The sequence below is a fragment of the Diuraphis noxia genome, unplaced genomic scaffold, assembly GCF_037042655.1.
Source record: "Diuraphis noxia isolate RWA-SAM2 unplaced genomic scaffold, SU_Dnox_SAM2 contig0001, whole genome shotgun sequence".
Classification (NCBI taxonomy): domain Eukaryota; kingdom Metazoa; phylum Arthropoda; class Insecta; order Hemiptera; family Aphididae; genus Diuraphis; species Diuraphis noxia.
In genome coordinates this window covers 60592766-60611754 of record NW_028301711.1, presented here as the reverse complement: position 1 = coordinate 60611754, position 18989 = coordinate 60592766, and the positions used below count along the sequence as shown (strand labels likewise).

The following is an 18989-nucleotide window of genomic DNA, read 5'->3' as shown; positions in this document are numbered from 1 at the left end:
TTCAGAAATAAATAAAACTCGATTATTATTATTTTAAAAGATTAATTATCATGAAATGTTACAAAAATCAATACATTTTATAACATAAAAAATAAGTTCTATAATAACAATTTTAACATAATTATTAATCAATTTTCCATTTACCAGTTATAACTAAACCCCGACAGTATGCACATACATAAACAATGACAAGAGGTGTACATTGACTTCCAATCATTAGGCTAATATTACATTATTAAAAATATTAAGTACTTAATTCTATGAACACAGTTATATAAGTCCAATTTTAAATGATTTTGGTGTCTGCATTTATTGCGATTTTATTAGATTTCAATGCTATTTGAATATCACAAATAGGTAAATTTAAAAATTAATTAGTCACAATAAATTAAATGTGTAGTTTAAGACCATATACAGATTTAGTAAATTAACATTATGTACATTATTTACTTATTATAAATTTCCAAATCCCCCCCCCCCCCCCACAAAAAAAAATTATAATCATATCTTACATATTATAACATATTTATTTGTATAAAAAGATATTTTTAAATTAGATAATATTATCATAGAATAAGCTACAGTAGTAAACAGTCATGTAAATTTTGGAACTTAACAATATATTAATTATAAAAATGTTTAAACAGCCTATTATAATTTTTTTTTCTTATAACTTAACTTAACACATACTTGTTAAAGTCAAATTCACATTTAGGCAGGAAAGGTTACAGGCTATTTTATTGACCAATATTGCTGTCATAAATATTGTCTTGCATATTCAAAATAAACAAAAATAAATTCATCATGCAATGGTGATAAAAACAATGTATGATTAAATTACATTATTTCTTCACATACCTAATATTTAAAAATTAATTATTATTAATTATAATTTTGGAGTAATTTACAAAAAATAAAAACATCCAATGGACATTTTTTGACCAAATTGCATTATTTTATCTGAACTCGTGTTAGTTAATATTATATGAACGTAATTTAACTATGTTTAAATTGCAATTTGTTGGGAAACAATAGTTTTAACAATTTCTAACCTAATCAAAAGCATTGTTTAATCATTTCGAATAATATAAAATGCATTTTTTTTTCATTTTCTTTAATCTATTATTACAAATAGCAAATAGGTCATATCTTTTTTTTTTAAATAGTCTACAAAATGGCATGATTTCATATTTCAGTTTACTGACATAAACATTTATTTAAGTAACTTAAATTAAATACAATTAATTTAAGTCAAATTTAACTTATTTGTAATGGCTGAGATAATAAAATAAGTATTTAATGTTACAATAGATTGAAAATACCAGTATTTTTTTAGTGCACTCAACAACATATATTTAAGAGGACGCTACACCCACATATGTTGTCTCCGTCTTACAAGTGCAAGTATTTTAAAATTTAAAATTGTTTGTATATCTTAAAATACACATAACTCACTTTAAAATTAAAATATAATAAAAAGCCTACGTCATGCCCTCGATAATAATGTTACCTTTAATTTTTGTAAGAGGTCAATTTACTCTAAATTTTAAACTAACGGAGCTAAACGTGATCTGCTGAGCATAAAATTTGCTATGTTACGCACTTGTAAGACGGAGACAACGTATGCGGGTGTAGCGTCCTCTTAAGAAAAAATATAAAAATATTATTGATATTGATTGTTGAATGTGTGGTCTATCATGTTTATCAGACTACAAAGCCTTATTGCATAAATACAAATAACAAAATAAAAACCCTAAACTAAATTGATTTGTTTAATAATTGATTTTGCTTTAAGAGGATATCATACATCCGTTTTATTTTTAAAGGAAGTTTAAATGATTATTTCAAGAAAAATTAAAAATTATTTTTGTGCACTTATGAAATAGTGTACAACTGTTTGATGTAACCTCATTAAAAAGTTATGCATGAGAAATAATTTGCATGAACTGATAGATTTTAATAAATATATGTACTCGGAATTTTGCTTAATAATAAATAGAAGAAACATCATTGATATCAAACAAAATACTTACAATAAGTAAATTAACTATTTAATCTGTACATGGTATTAAAAAAAATTAATAGAAATAAATACCTCTACATCACATAAAAATTACCTTCCATTAATGGTTGGGTAAGTAGTTAATCTTTGTAAAACATGAAAATTGGTTTACACACATTTAAATTTAAAACATGAAGTATAGAAATATATCAATTAAGAAAACTTGATTATTAATATAGCCTAATGTTATTATAGCATATTACAATAATAGAATACAAAATATACATACACACACACACATATATATATTAATCAAACTCTATATCCATAAATCACAAATGACAAAGTTATTTCAATGGTTTTTAATCATAAGTTAGTTATTAACTTATTTGTGTGCGCATTTACTTAAATTATGAATTAACCATAACATAAAATAAACACAAGTATACCATTATTAAAATATGTATTCTATTTCAGACTATTTCATTAATTAAAAGTAATATCTTTAACATTAGCTCTAAAAACTACAATAATTTAAAATGTAAAGAAATGTGGTAACATTATTAGTAGATATATATTTTTCATAAATAATTAACATATTGAACATCAAAATTATGTTTCATATTTTCTGTACAACAAACTTATATGGCGTAAACATAATACAGATTTTTCATATACCATATAGTATTATTTAATTCCAATGTCTTTTAAAATCATAGCAACAAGCTATAAATTATCATTTATTGTAGTATTATTTCACAAAACTTGAGTGAAAATAATTTTATTGATATCATAATTAATTTTTAACTGTGACAATATTTAAAATTCAATGTAAATGTAGTTGGTCAATAAGCATTATATGAAGTCCTAAATACATCACAAAATGGCGAGACTTTAAATAGACCAATTTTAATTCTGTAAAAATATAAAAATCAAGAGATGTTTAATTTTAATTTTATGTTTCAACTATTAATATAATTTTTTTTAAACATATTTAATTTTAATTTATCCAACTAAAATCCTTCAGCTTTGTTACACCTCATATGATTTTAAGACAAAGTTAAGATGAATGTGTCAAAAACTTGCTTTACTGGAATGACACAACTTGATTCCATCACTACATTTAAGAAATAAAGCATTTCAGAAGCTAACAAAGTGCCCTTGACTATATAAACAAATAAGTCATCAAAAATGTGATATTCGGGATTATTGTGTCATATTTTCCAAACATGTAAAGAACAATATCAATTGGAAAATGTATATTATCATTATACTATTAAAAATAATAATTAGCAATTACTCCGAAGTCAGAAGAATGTTTCATTTGCAAGGTCATCTAGCTGATATGCCTGCTTATTTATAATCTTGTGCTCACCCCCCTGAAATTATCACAATAGACTAATCACATTGAACGCCAAATTGTTGTTTTATACATTTATTAGATGGGTACAATACACGTGGTGAAAAACTACAGCCCTCACAAGAGAAAGAACTCGTTTAGTGTATGCAACAGACGTTGAACGTCTTGTGACACAATACCCCTCACACTTGAATATTCTCAGTGAAATTGTATTATAAACGATCAGAATGGACAGTGGCACGTTATAGCGAAGTGTGGTATTATCTGGTAAGGCTGCGCGAACACAGACAAGTATTGATCAAAGGACACATTCTTTCTCTAATGAACCAAAAAATAGTCTCCTGTGGAATAAATCGACTTGAGGCATCTCTAATTGAAAATTGATCTAAATAGATATTTCTTAAATACAACATTGAACGATCCAAGAACAGGTAATAATGGTTTAGAGCTAGAAATTGGTCAAGGCTATTCGGAAAAAGAGTTTGTATCTATAAATATTCAACCATTTTATGAGTATAATTATAATAAATTCATTATATTCTGTATTACATGATAGATCCTAAGTATAAAAAATTACTAAGTTTAATCTATATTATTTATTTGGTTAATATTCAATTGATCTTTAAGGTATATTTTTAACTAGCTATACTATATTTTCTAATATTTGATAAGACTCCATGATAATTGGTACAACAATTAATGCTTTTAGAGCTAACACTTTTATGCAGAGTTGCATACATCTAAACATTATACTATATCCTTAATTAAGAACATATGTCTTAAAATTAAACAAATACAGAAAATTATTTCCCATGTATTAAAAGAGAGTAAAACTAATTTTAATCACAGCTATTTGAAGAATAAATAAATTACTATGGTTAATTTATATAAATAAAATTGTATACCAAAGATTGAACAAGAGCCTGTTAAAGATATGAAACTAATTTGTCTATATTAATATTACTTTAAACATAATGGAACATCGGTTTTACTCGATACATTATTAATCAAATAGATTACAAAACTAAGTTTTTAAAAGGTACCAAGTAATAATCAGTTTTGAATGAATATATACAAAAAAGAAATGATGCTAAGGGTTCTCACATCACAGGAGCTTAAATTATGTTCATGTTAGAATTGTTTTCACTATTTGGGCTATAATCAAATTATAATTGTTATGATGAATTTAAAACAAATTTTAAGCAATATATTAAGTCTCCATCCACCTGATAGTTAAATGTAAGTAAAATGTAAGCCTAGTGTACCATAATCACAGATTAAATTTAAGTTTCCAAACTCACAACACTAGAAAATATGAAACACAATCTTGATATTGCAAATGTTAAACCAAGTACTGATTTTAAAACCACATATCTTTTAGTTTAAGTATATTAAATTTTAATATACTGCTTTATTTACCTTACAAGTTATTGCAATGTAAATACAATTTTATGGTTATACATAAAATAAAGATACATAAAAAAATATGCACCTAAAATAAATTAAGATTAATTATGTTTGAAAATAGTATGACACATTTTCCCTGTATTGTCAAATATTTACATAAAACAAAGATTAAAATGTTTTTCTTTACATTGAATTATTTATTGGGCAGGTCAGTCACGAGAAGTAAAATAACAATTATTTCAATTAAACAAATACATGCATATTATACAGTGTTTAATTTTAATTTATTGGGAATGTTAATATAGAAATAATAGAAAGAACTGATCTATCCATATGAAGAATTTACTGAGATTGAGTAATGCATTTTGAGCTCTAGGTGGATTAAGATAGAGTAATTTTTTGTTTTTTTTTTCCCCCAATGCACCTAATATTATAATACAAATTAATTTGGGATAAAAGCATTAAATGAGTTTTCTCAGATAAACTGAAAAAAGTATTATTGATGTAGAATATTATTCATGTTATACAAAAAGCTATTTGACCTTTTTCACAATATATCTTACTAATAGTTCTGTTGAATTTTAAATTTAATTTAAATATACATATGATCTGCTATCAAAACAATAATTTGCTAAGAATACCTTCTGGGCCGTCTGTTTTGTAGCCATATGTACTGTAACATTTATGGAATAATTCTCTGACAGCAGATAATCTGTTTTCTCGTCTACAACATTTAAATCAAATAAATATGAAATTTCAAATAGTTTATAGTTTAAAACAATACTTACGATGAAATAGGTCGAAATCTATTTTCAGACATATCATTACCATTCAAGCTACCAGTTTGAGTTACCATTGACCACCTGATAACATAACAAATATAAGTAAAAAACAATATTTTAAATTTATTATTATGCATACTCACTCATCAGTCTCACTTGAATTTGAATAGGTTCTTATATGTTTATGTGAAGTAGGCATATCAACCGGCATAGTTCTATCTAAATTGGATGGGATTTCACAATCATCAAAATCAAAATCTAATTCTGGAGACCTAACTGAACGATGCCGCCTGCGAGGTGATGAGCATTTATACCGTTTCGTTTCTACTTCATCAGACATAATAAAATCATCATCATCAATGTCCTCGATGTCTTCCATTTCATATATTGTTTCTTTTATAAAAAACTTCTCTGCCGGTTTTTTTATTGATTTTAGTTTATTTGTTGCTGATTGTTCAAAATCAAATTGCGAATTATTATCATCCAATGTATCATAGGACTTACCATTTGTTAAATCTTCATTACTATAAAATAAATATAAAATTATTATGGTGAAAAAAAAATTCAAATATGAGTACATACCTTCCATTACTATTATTGCGTGAACGAATATCTAATTGATCCAAATCAGTTAAATCAAATTCACTCATGTGTGAGGAATATTTTGGACTACTTGGTGCCGTAACTGCAGAACTAATATTATACAGAATAAAAAACATTAGTTTTTCACTAATACTAATTAATCACTATAAATTGTTAAGCTTACGGCTTAGAAGGTGTCTTGAAATCATCACTAAATATGTACTTAAGGAAATGAAAACAAAAATGCATTATATCTTCTCCTTTTTCAAGACGATTTTCAAGGTTATGTCCGAATAAATACCAGTCATAACCAAGTGTTAAATAAAGAATCTGGCTAGGAGATAATGATTTATGGATAACACCATCAGCCCATAACGACATTCTTAATAGTGAAATAAACATAGGTGTACGATCCCAGCCACTGATGCAATGGATTAATATTCCTTTTGATGAACACCAAACATATTTTAACATCAAACTTAAGTAGTTTTCAGTCAGTTGCCGTAAATCCCACTCCTATAACATCAAATTTGATCATATTTCATATAATATTCTTTGGTACAATCATACTACATTATACAAACATTTTAATAATTTAAATGTCATCAACAATTTAGAAAACCATAACATAAATATTCTCCACAGATTTTATTAGAGTCATACACAAAATTAATTCTTTTTACAATTTGTTCAATTTATTTTGAACTTCACATCTATATATTAAAAACAATTTGGTTTCTACGGTAATGTAGTTATATTAGTCATCGGTACCTCACACAACCATACAGGGATCCATACTGCATGCTGATACACCAGCACATGTATATATGTCTTGCAGCTATTGAACTGGTCTCATGGTAACATTCTCAGCGTTACACACATATTTCAGGAATGACCTCCAGCCATAAGGCATATATACATGTCAAAAGTTCATTTGTAAGGTAATCAAAATATGATAGTAATTAAAATTATGTATTTATTCATTTATTTTTTAATTAATCATAATTAAAAATTATGGATAATATTCTAATTTACATATCATTATTGTAAAGGTACCCATGTCCAAATACTTTTTTCTAAAAAAAAAATAATTCAATAACACAAGAATATCTGCTCTATTTAAAAAGCAAAAAATATAATTTTAACAACACTATGATAAGTAATATAATATTGAAAAACTTATAAACACCTATAAATCAAAGAGTTTTATTACCTAATATAAATTTACCAAACTATATCACAAATGACATACACAGATTTATCTGATCTAATTATGGTCTCTAATTAAATTCTTTATTTTATTCAATTAGAAAGATTTTTATTTTTTAGTGAAAATTTAATATTTTAGTATACTTACTTAACTTATTTTTATTAAATTATTAACTATTTTTCAATAAATAAAAAATAAAAATCGATTTTTTGTGAAAGTAAATAGATTTAAAGTTTATATTGCCAGACATAATTCTTTAATTATGAGAAACAAATATAATCTATAAAGACATTGGTGTATATTATATGAAGCTCTATATCAACTTTGCAGGGAAATAGCAAGTTTTTGAGAGAAACAGATTTGATACATTAGGCATGATTGGGAACTTTTGGTACCATCAGATAGGCATTATGGGTAAGTATGTTGTGCATAAAATATGATATTGTGACAACCAACTTAAATAATAAAAATAGTTAAATGAAAAACATTATTAATATTGATCTAAAATATAAAAATATTTAATAAAATGTAACCTTGTATTTACTCCATTGAATATCCAACTGATCAACAGCAGGATTAGGTTTCACATTAAGTGTTGAATCAATAGATGGATCAGACCAATCAAACATTAATCCTTCAGAGTTATAATTGTTTTTCTTAAAATCATGGAAAAATTCACATCCAGGGTATGGTGTAGGTATAATACGGAACACGGCATATTTTTGAGTATCATCTACTTTTTCGGAAGATGTTACACTTAACATATGAATTTTAAAAAAATGATGATTAAACATTTTATATTAATTATATATAATAATAATGATAAATATATTTGGGGGGATTTAATACCAACCACTTTTAAGGAATTTGATATATGTAAAGTAAGTATATGAATGTAGCGTAAAAAAGAGAGTAGAACTCCCACTCATTCATGTGCATGCACATGTCAATAAATGTGTTAAAAGAATACTAAATATTTTATTAGAAAACAAAGCTGGGATCAAATTCCCTTTAAATAACATACCAAAAATATTGTTAAATGAACACTTACGCAAATAAATATTTCTGCTTTTCATTTTCAACCATTAAATCAATTATAGTTCCTACTTTCCAAGCATTAAGTAATTCTACATCACATTTTCTTTTTTTGTCCAATTGCCGAAATTCCTCAAAAGATAGACCTTTCGCTGTTGCAGTTCCCAGACCTATTTCAGTCATTCTTGCTATTGTTGAAGACCTTACAAATTACATTAAATCAATAAACTAATATACTAATAACAACATTAAGAGTTTAAAAAAAAAAACTATTTAACCTGCAAATATATTTTCCTTGGTATAATATAACCGGCACAACAAATCGGTTGCGACATCGTGCAAATTTGGCTTCATTAATCAATGTATCAATTAATACAACATCAGTACCAACTACTTCACTAGTTTTTTGGGGGCTATTAAGTCTTGGTGATTGAGATCGCACAAATGGTTCAGGAGATGAATGATTACTAGGTGAAGGAGCACCTAAACTGTTTCTTTTTCGAGTGGAATTTCCTTTTGGTGAAACGTCATCAACAGAACTAGATGAAGTTCTTGGACCTCTTGGAAACCTTTCATGTTGTAAAATTGGTATTTTATGTGGATATTGCTCATTAATACGACCTTTACTGTTATCAATAATCTAAAAAACAGTTCAGACGAATAAACAAATATAATACATTATTAAAACAAGTGTCATATTTATTTTGTTTTAGTTAGTAATGATATATTTATTTAAGTTAAACAATAAATAGGATGTTAATAAATTTATCAAATTGTGTTCAATATTTTTATTCAAATCTATAATTTTATATGAAATCAATAAAGATGGGCAAGTTTATGATTTTTGCTAACTCAGTTAAATTAATATGTATCTATAAGAATAAGTTAGTTAATATACAATTTTTTCTAACTTCATGTTTTATAAACGACTTTAGCCTATTTTTATCAAATCCATATATGTAGGTATTTAAAGAGTATTTCTAATTTTACTGGGGTTTATATTCACAGAAATAAATAACAACTGTTATCGATTTTATAGCAGTTTTATACCTATATAATATTATAATGTATCATACAATTTTGACCATCTTTTAATTTCAGATGGCAGTTTTAAATATTTTGTTTCTTTGAAAATGAACACAACATAAGTATATGAGGTAGATGCAAAAATAATTTTATCATTAGCAATCAGTAAGTAAGTATAGTAATTCATTATTTATAAACTGTTATACTATTATATATACAAAGAAATCTTTTTCAACGGACAGACAATTATCTTAAATTTTAATTATGACTAAATAAAAATGAAAATAAATATAAAATACAATATTTAGTATCACATCCAGGAGTAAACAACGGTGGGGGAGAAGATTCAAACTAATTATGGATGCTTTTATAGTATTTATTATTAAACAATAAGACACAATAAAATCAATGGGAAGAGAGGGATACAGTATACAAAATACTATCACTGTTAATATTATGATTAAATGTATTACTAGCTAAATAACTTGGCTTCGCTTGTATCTTAAATAATATTATTTAAATATTTTTATTTTATAGGATATCAAATATCAAGTAAAATCTTTTTGTATTATTAATTCTATCTTTTGACTAACAACAGAAAAATTAATAATACTATGTAGATTGTAGGTATATGTTTATCGCACTTTTTAGTAGAGAAAAAATTATATTTTTTTAAATTAAAATGTGGTTATCAGGCAACCAGACCATTCATTTTCAACAAATCGAGTTTGTGAACCTAGTATATAATGTTCTGCAAATTAAAAACAGATCATCGATTGATATATACATTGGTTTTTCGTTATTATTACACTGTTTGAAGCCTAGCTAGCTATGTAATAATATGTGATACAGTTTTCATAATTTAAATTAATTAGTAATCTTTACAAATGATTCTAATTATCTCTCTCCTCTCCCTATCAGACAAAAAAATGAAAAATCGTATGACATTACGATACTCAGGAAAGTATTTGGAACTACACTGTGAAAAAATTCAATAGTATCATCAGAAGATTGGAACATAAAAAAGGAATGTTCTTTTATAAATATAAGGATAATCAGAGTTTAGGTCTAAAAGTATTTGCATATCCATCATAAGTAACACATGGCTAAGTGATATAGAAATAAATTTCAAAGCAGAAAATTTAAATACAAAATTTTATTTTGCATATTTGTACTTATTTAAGAATTTTCAGCAACAATCACCATAATTTACAAATTGTGATCAAGAATTCATAGATAATAATTGATAATGTTATGTAGGTTATAAAAATATTGCACAATTACAAGATCAGTGATCAATAAATGAAAACAAATAGTTACAAGAATTGTTATTTTAAAGATGTCACACATACATATCTCGCAACAGATACATTCTTTATTTTTTGGATCTATATATTCTTTTTTTTTATATTCATGACTTCATGTGCTATAAATTATAATATTTTACCAGTTTGATCTTAATTTAAATTATTATTATTATTATTACGGGTACATTAAATGTACTAATGTTTTGTTTTTTTGTTTTTTGGGGGGGGGGATAAGTGCTTTTAAATTTTTTTAAGGCTTTAAGTTATAAACCATATTTATAATAAGTAGTTATAAACCTTACACTTAGGTATCCCTATAACCATTTTTAGCTGCAGTTAAACAACTATTGATGAAACTAACAGGTGTATGAGCACAATTTTATGAAAATATAATATAATAGTAATCTAATAAACATGTACTATGTAATGCAGTTACATCAAACTAGCACATATACATAGTTTCTTCTTCAAAGTAATTATGCAAACAATAAAACTTTATATTATCTTGAATTTAAAATACTATTCGACCAATAAAATCGATTAAGTCCAAGTGACCAAAAATAAACAAAACTCAAAATCATCAAAGTACCAAATTATAACTAAAACAACATAGGTATTCTCAAAACCAAAGACGACGCCACAAAGTAGTGTCACCTTGAGAGCAATTACCAATGTCTGTATGACGTTTCCACTAAGTACAAAGTACATACAATTATGCCATATAATATATGCCTATACATGCTGTAGTAACTACAGTTTTAGTGCATTATTTTACAATTTTAGAACACCAATAGGTAACATATTAATATGTAACAATATTAAAAATATTGAAAATATTGTTTAATAGAGTATTTTACATCTTACCATAAATTTGTAGTCCAGACGCAACAGATTTAGACATTTTTCCATAACATCAAAACCCTAGAAACCAATTAAATAGATATTTAAAACTAATAAAATAATAATTTTAAAAATTAATTAAAAGGATATAAATCAAGATGCATAAATCTTTATCACAGTTCATATTATTGAAATAGATAAGAAATTTTCTTGAAATTATTAGATTTAGGTATATAACTTTTACTGATATACCGGCTCTCTTCGCGTATTGAATGTGTCAATAAAGGTTGCATGAGTTATTCTGATACGATACAAAACATATACGTGACACGTCATTTGATCCGAATAAATAATATCCGGTAGATAATAACCCCCCGACAAAATAAGCGGCATCAAAAATATCCCTGGACAATGATAACCGGTGATAATCAGTTTTTTTGGTTTTCGTGTTGTATAGAGCACATAAAAACTTGTAAGGTTTTATAAAACGTTTATTGACTCAAGTTTTACTTTTAATAAAATTAAATATGCCACTCACATTTGTTAAGAGTCAAAAAGGCAAAAAACTTTTATTATTACCTACATTATTTACATAATATACATCAAAAATACGATGAAAAAATTGTGTGGCGTTGCAAGGACTATGAAAAATTTTCTTGTGAAGGCCGATGTCATACTACAACAGACAGTGAATCAGGTATTAAATATATGGAATGTAAGTATATGAAAATGTTTTAATGAAACGACCAAGAACAAATAATGTAGTAGAGGGGTGGCATAATGCATTTAATTCTTCCATAGGGGTTCATCATACAACAATATGGAAATTTATTCATTTTATTAAAACTGAACAAAACATGGTAGAAGCTAAAATAGAAAAAATTAACTTAAGAGAAAGCCATGCATCAAAAAGAAAATAATATAAAGATTTGGACCAGCAAATAGAAAATGTTGTATTAAATTACCAAAGAGGTGATATATTAAATTACTTAAAAGGTATTGCTCATAATTTAAATTTTTAATCATAAATTATACATATTTATCATATTAACCTAACAATTATTATACTTACATTTATATTTTTTATTATAATATTATTTTTATTTGACTGTCAATAATTTTGATTTCATAGAATTTATTTGTCATAGAAAAACAATTACATTTATATTTTTATTATAATTATTTTTTGACTCAATAGATTTGATTTTATATTATTTATTTATCATTGCAAAAATGAAAAACAGTTATATTTTTACAGTCAATAATTTTAATTTATTATTGAATAATCACAATTATTTAAAAATACCGGACATTTTTAATGCGGTTAATTTGTGTACAGGATATTTTTGCACCGGATCTAATGACGCGGATGTCGTGGAACCAAACATATACTTTATATTTATACTAAATAAGCTGCATCACTGTGGCATGTCAGAGGTGACTATCAATACATTTGGTGTAGAAAGGGCCAGTCTATGCCTATACCCAACAATTTCAAGATAATTAAGCATATAGTAAATAATACAGTAAGTATCGTAGATCATGTACTATGGATGTACCTGTTACGGCTGTAGATTTAATTTGATGCTGAAATGACTGAAAAGCTAGAGCCATGGTTATTACTGCGCATGTATGAATGACTGATAATTCAATCACAATAACCAATCTGAATTCAATGTATGTGCACAAATAGTATGGGGTTTTAGGTTTTCATAAATCATGTATTCATTATGGCATCAAGAATTAGCTTGATGGCTATATCCATAGTACATGATCTTTTGACCAAAAATGGATACACAATAGAATGGTAAATTTGAATATTCGTATACTTTAAATCAAGACTTATATTTAAATTAATAAATTAAAAATTAGTAGGTACCTAACTATGTTATATTATTATTCCCATAATTAGGTATGTTATAGGTTTTTATTTTTTTTTTTCTCGCATATTAAATCATAATGAATTAAATTGCAAATAAAATATGTTATTTAGGTATGGTAATTAAATATTGCTTATCAAATATATGCAATCAAGTTATTAAATATAAAATTACCTATACAAGCTATGATAAAAATATATATTAGTGTTGGCTAATGTTTGATATCAGGTCATATTAAAGGTCATATTGAAGTATACTGGTAAGAAAAATTATTTTAAGTGTTCCGAGATAAAACATTGTGGTCAGATCGTGTAACAACATAAATCAAACGAAACATTTCATACTTTGAATACCTAGCAATTTCTTAGACATACTAATGCTAACCAAAACAAAGCAATAGATATAATGAAATGATAAAGACAATGAACAAAAAGGGTAATTGTAAGATTAAAACATTTTTCTTCAATATGATATGGCACACTTCCAAAAACCAATAATTTAATACTATGAAGATGTTATAAATCTGATGTACTTTTGTCTTTAAATTGTCAAATCACTATCATATACAAAATCAATGACGACTATAGGCTGTGTAACAATATTATTAGACTTAAGTGTTATTACACTATTAGTGTAGGTAATGTTTGTGTGCTTACAAACGAATCACTGTTGGTGCATTTGAATGTCTCCTTTGCAAAATGTCCAATCAATGAGCTGATGTCATCCTCGACCACGACGTTTTTGTCCATTGTCAGCGTACTTCAAGTGACTGGGACACGTGGAAAATTCATAGCTTCGAAATTGATACTGGTTACAATAAAATCGGTAGCAATATTATATTGTTACCACTAGACAAGTAAGCGTAGACAAAACAGGTATATTCCGCACAAATAGCACGTAAATTCGGCTATTGTTTGATTGGCGGCATCGATTTCACGAGATCAACTGCTGCTGAGTGATGATGCTGTACTACTACTACACGAATAATAGTAATAATAATAATAATGACGACGACACGATGGCGGTAAATAATATTATTATTGACGACGCGAGCGCGTTTCAGACGGTAGCGGAAAATGTAGGCAAAATGATAATCAAGAGCATTATAAGTGCGACTGACAGATAACTGTCGAGTGAAGATTAACAATACAACAAGAGGAACCAGTAGTCCATTTAGGAACTACAGGAGAGAACAAAATATCAAGAAATGCGAAATCAGAAAAAAAAACAAATCAACGTGCTTGTCATGAGGTCATGCTGCCGACTTTTGTGAATAAAATACAATATGTGTAGTTTATTATATACATACACATATAATCTATTCCCCGACTAACAACTACGCACACATTCGTTGATAAGAATTAATGCGCTTTATCATACGCATGACGACAGACGAACAAAACGACAATGACGCGCAATAATATTGTATGGGTATTGTATTGTGGTTATGGTAAAAGCGGTACAAACAACGATGGTGATGGAGGTACAAATAGAAAACGATAATATTATTTGTGTAGGATTCGATATGATATTTTTTTAAGGTATAATTTTATATTATATTATCTCGAAGGATATAAAATAATAATACTATAACTATAGTCAATATAATGTAGTTACCTATTTTAAAAAGGTAATCAAGATTTTCAAGAAGAAGAATTCGATGCGTATCGATAGTGCCGTAGCTAGAACTAGATAGGCCCCAGTGCAAATGTATTAAATTTAATCTGTGGGCCCTTTACATAACCACACAATGGATGTGATTGTAGAGGGTGCTGGAATAATTGATGGTACACAGATCCATAGGGGCTCATAGTCAACACCCCTCTAATAATATAATAAACTGCATTAAAGTATAATTTTAAATTTTTATTTATTAATATTCTTATTTTTTAACTATAATACAAATATAATTAATTAAAACTTTAAATACCTAGTTACACTTCTATACTTGTATAGACAAATTAATAACTAGTAGATAATAATAAAGTTATAATTATATAAATGTTAATATAATCGCTACCCTTTATTTATTTAAAATATTAAGCAATTATACTGTACATAATGTAATATGTATTCAAAATATTTAAAAATAATTATATTATATTATTATAATATGCTAATAAATGGGAACTGGGAGTGCTAATTTGAAACCTGAAAGTGCTATTGTGCTAATAACATCCTAGAACCCCTCCCCCTCCTATGAGTGCTCATGGCCCATTATTTTTCATTAATATTTAATTTAAACAATTAGGTATAAAAAGCAATACAAATCAGTTCCAGTATATAATTTTTTATTGATTTCAACACAAAACATTTTTTTCTTGTCTTCTATAATACATTCAAAAATATTTAAATTTAATTAATACATATTGATACAATTAAATTCAAATTAATATTAAATATAACAATATGTTCCTACCTGGTGATATGATTGTGATTATTAATATAATACTATGGTACCTACCTAATCAATAGGTAATGAGTTTAAACTTAAAATAAGTGTGATGTACCTATTAAGTATTAAGTATTTTTTAAATATTTTGTACCTATTAACTAGTTTGACTATTGAGTAACCTATTACATAACATTGTACCTATCATTGCTAAATTTAGCCATGGTACCTGACACCTGTGTAATAATACAGTAATCCAACATTTCAAGATAAATATCCATTTCTCACTAGTTAAAAATAATAATAAAGACACCCACTTATTAATCTTAATAGCCTATCTAAGATCTAACTTATTAACTTATTATCAACTCATCTAGCTGTCTCTATATAACTTAACAGTATACCTACTTACCTTTTTTAAAATTAACCGAAAAAGTTTTTTTTTTATTAAGAAAGACAATTTACAATCTGTACACAATAATTACAATAAGCATCAACCGAAAAAGTTAAACAAAAAAAAGTTATTTATTATTGGTAATTTCAATATTTTTTCTTGATTTTCTTTTTGTTTTTTTCGTTTTTCATTACTGCTAAGATGATTTTTATTAACGGATGACATGATTAAATGATTAAAATAAATATTATAAGTAAAATGTAAAAATTAAGCATTCTAAGCATTCGGACTATTTGTTACACCATAGGCGGCGATAATTTTCATAGCAATAATAATAATTAATAATACTTATAAATCATTATCCTGACAAAAACATTGTAGTGAGCAGGGATCGAGTACTTCCCTGGGTATGATTTTGGCAGGAAGTGTGAAGCAAATATCTCACTTTTATTTAACTGATGCTATGTAATGGTTATTCAGTGGAGAGATTATTGGGGGTTTTAAGTTGTCCTGGTAATTCACATCACGCTCAATAATTACTATATTAGCCGTACGTCACTGGCCTTCTCTATAAATTACGTAACATTACACCTAAACGCTCCAGTGTGTATCCGCCTTTATATTATTTTATTTAAGTATAGGCCCCATATTAAAATTTGAAATGCGGGGCCCCGGTGCATTGAACCGCTCGTACCACGGTTTCTACTGCACCCCCTCCCCCCTCCCACGAGATATTTTACAACTAATAAATTTAATTTCTAATATTGTTATTGTATACATTTACTTTAAAATAAATATAATGCATTATCATAGAAAAATATGATTTTTTTTTTAAATAAGTGTTTTTTTAATTACTTAAAATGAAAATATCATTTGATTTAACCCTCCCCCACCCCGAAAATTTGTTCCAGCTACGGCCCTGTAGTTAAGTACCAACTCGTATCGAAATCTAAGGCCGGTACGTATCGTTTGTATATTGTACGTATATTAATTTATATTAACTTATAAACGTATATATTAGCAGCCCATACACGAAAGGTTTTCCCGTCAGTTTTGGAATGGCATTCCAAAACTGCCGATCAGGTCGTCAGTTCTAGTCCGTCGCGGTACAGAACTTTTGATACCCATTTACCGTCATTCCAAATCTGCCGAATTATACCGCCCCTTTGGAATGTAACGACTAGATATGTATGTGTATGTTCAAAACTGTCAATTTCCCTGCGGTTATGTTGTGTCACTAGATCTTTTGTCGTGTTAGAAATATTTTTTGCTACGGAACAGTACCTAGTATATCCCATATATGTACATATCAACTTGAGCGATTTGGTCGGCCAAGGGACAAATCCGACAGATAATCCTTTCGTGTATGGCGTACATTCAATTGTCTTATGGGGGGGGGGATTAAATAATATTATTTATACATGTTTATCAGAGTGCTCCATCCAATGCAATATATTTTATCAAAGACAAAGACCATTGTTGTTAAAAGAGTTCACACTTATTTTTGTAATAATACTTTTATTAAAAAATGTAAAACAACTTAAAAAATAGACATATTAAATATTATACTACAACAAAAATTCCAAACGTCGTTCTTGTTTGATAATTCAATAAGAACTTCATCTGCAGTTATTTGGTAATGACGATTTATGGATAGCATAGCTAAGCCGTTAAGCCTTCCCTGTTTTAAAAAAGTAAGTTTTATTAAATTTGAATTAAGTACTAATATAAATTGTATATTTCAACAGTTATTAATGTCTAATACTTTTATCATATGAAGATATATATACCTCAGATGTGGAGTTCCTCTAATAAGTTTTAATTCGCTTGAGGGTAGAAAATATTATTTTTCATTTGAAGCAGACGACACCGGAAGAGTTGCTAATATTTTAAAAGTATTTGCATACCTACGGCATAGATTCCAGATCAATACTCAGATACTAAAACACTTTTACAGTTTTACGTAGGTATAAGTATTTAGAACACTGTTAATACGTTTACGGTTTACCTACGTATTTGTATATTCTTGGTTACATTGGGTCGTCTAATTCACCAATAAAAAAATTAAATCATAAAATTTACTCACCTAAACTTTTTAGATAATTATTGCAGTATTGCTGATACGAGTCACGACTGTACACTAAACACTGTCATAGTGTCATGAGTACACTGAACAATTAGATTACGACACTGAACATCGGACGTTTGGACAATCGTGTATATTATTATAATAATATATATATTAATAAACAAAAGATAAGGGATAAAGTTATAAATTAAAATAATATTTCGATGAGGCCGTATGCGCCATGCGGGTATGCCATTACAAAAATAGACACACACACGGGCGCAGCACAGAGACAATTTACTATAATATAATGATAAACAATATTTAATATCTACACAAAAATAGTTTTTATGTAAATAATAAACATTTATTTGTATCTCTACCTCCTCGGACGAAAAATTAATATTTTTGTGATTCCATTAAAACTTACAAAATCCTTAATTTTATATACATGAGATGACATTCTCAAGACATTTATGGAATTTTTTTTTTGACCCTGGGGGGGATTTATCCCCCCCCCCCATTTTTACGCCACTGCTTTTTGAACACTTAAAATAAAATCAATACGCGTATCTATACTCTATACACTCCAATTTCTTGAATACCTATCTTAAATGTTTTTTTTACATTTCAGTTTCTGCCCTGTCCCTTCGATAGATTAAATATCTTTGAGACACATTATACGCCCCATTTTCAGAAAGTGA

The 18989-nt window shown here is 26.9% G+C and overlaps 1 protein-coding gene and 1 long non-coding RNA gene across 5 annotated transcripts in view; both read right to left on the bottom strand.

Moving 5' to 3' along the window:
* The window catches only part of EDTP (Egg-derived tyrosine phosphatase), a 30364-nt gene extending 15635 nt beyond the window's left edge, over nucleotides 1-14729 (bottom strand). For 2 of the 4 annotated variants that reach the window (XR_016189936.1, XR_016189937.1), the window contains exons 1-10: nucleotides 14088-14728; nucleotides 11576-11632; nucleotides 8657-9018; nucleotides 8395-8580; nucleotides 7877-8099; nucleotides 6318-6649; nucleotides 6134-6244; nucleotides 5695-6075; nucleotides 5558-5632; nucleotides 5411-5493 (exon numbers count right to left, since the gene is read on the bottom strand). Coding sequence is in view for 2 of the 4 variants with exons in the window: in XM_015518575.2 (XP_015374061.1) it covers nucleotides 5385-5493; nucleotides 5558-5632; nucleotides 5695-6075; nucleotides 6134-6244; nucleotides 6318-6649; nucleotides 7877-8099; nucleotides 8395-8580; nucleotides 8657-9018; nucleotides 11576-11632; nucleotides 14088-14180 (1929 nt within the window). In the remaining 2 variants the exon portion in view is untranslated. Of the gene's footprint in view, nucleotides 1-8; nucleotides 5494-5557; nucleotides 5633-5694; nucleotides 6076-6133; nucleotides 6245-6317; nucleotides 6650-7876; nucleotides 8100-8394; nucleotides 8581-8656; nucleotides 9019-11575; nucleotides 11633-14087 lie in introns of those variants that run through there. The other 2 variants (XM_089218063.1, XM_015518575.2) reach the window with 2 other exon arrangements.
* A 2986-nt stretch (nucleotides 14730-17715) lies between these two features.
* Nucleotides 17716-18287, bottom strand: LOC149061097 (uncharacterized). Its single transcript, XR_016189464.1, has 2 exons — nucleotides 18008-18287; nucleotides 17716-17898 (listed from the first exon to the last, which is right to left on the bottom strand). It is a non-coding gene; the product is annotated as an uncharacterized LOC149061097 (long non-coding RNA).
* Between the last annotated feature and the right edge of the window lie 702 nt (nucleotides 18288-18989).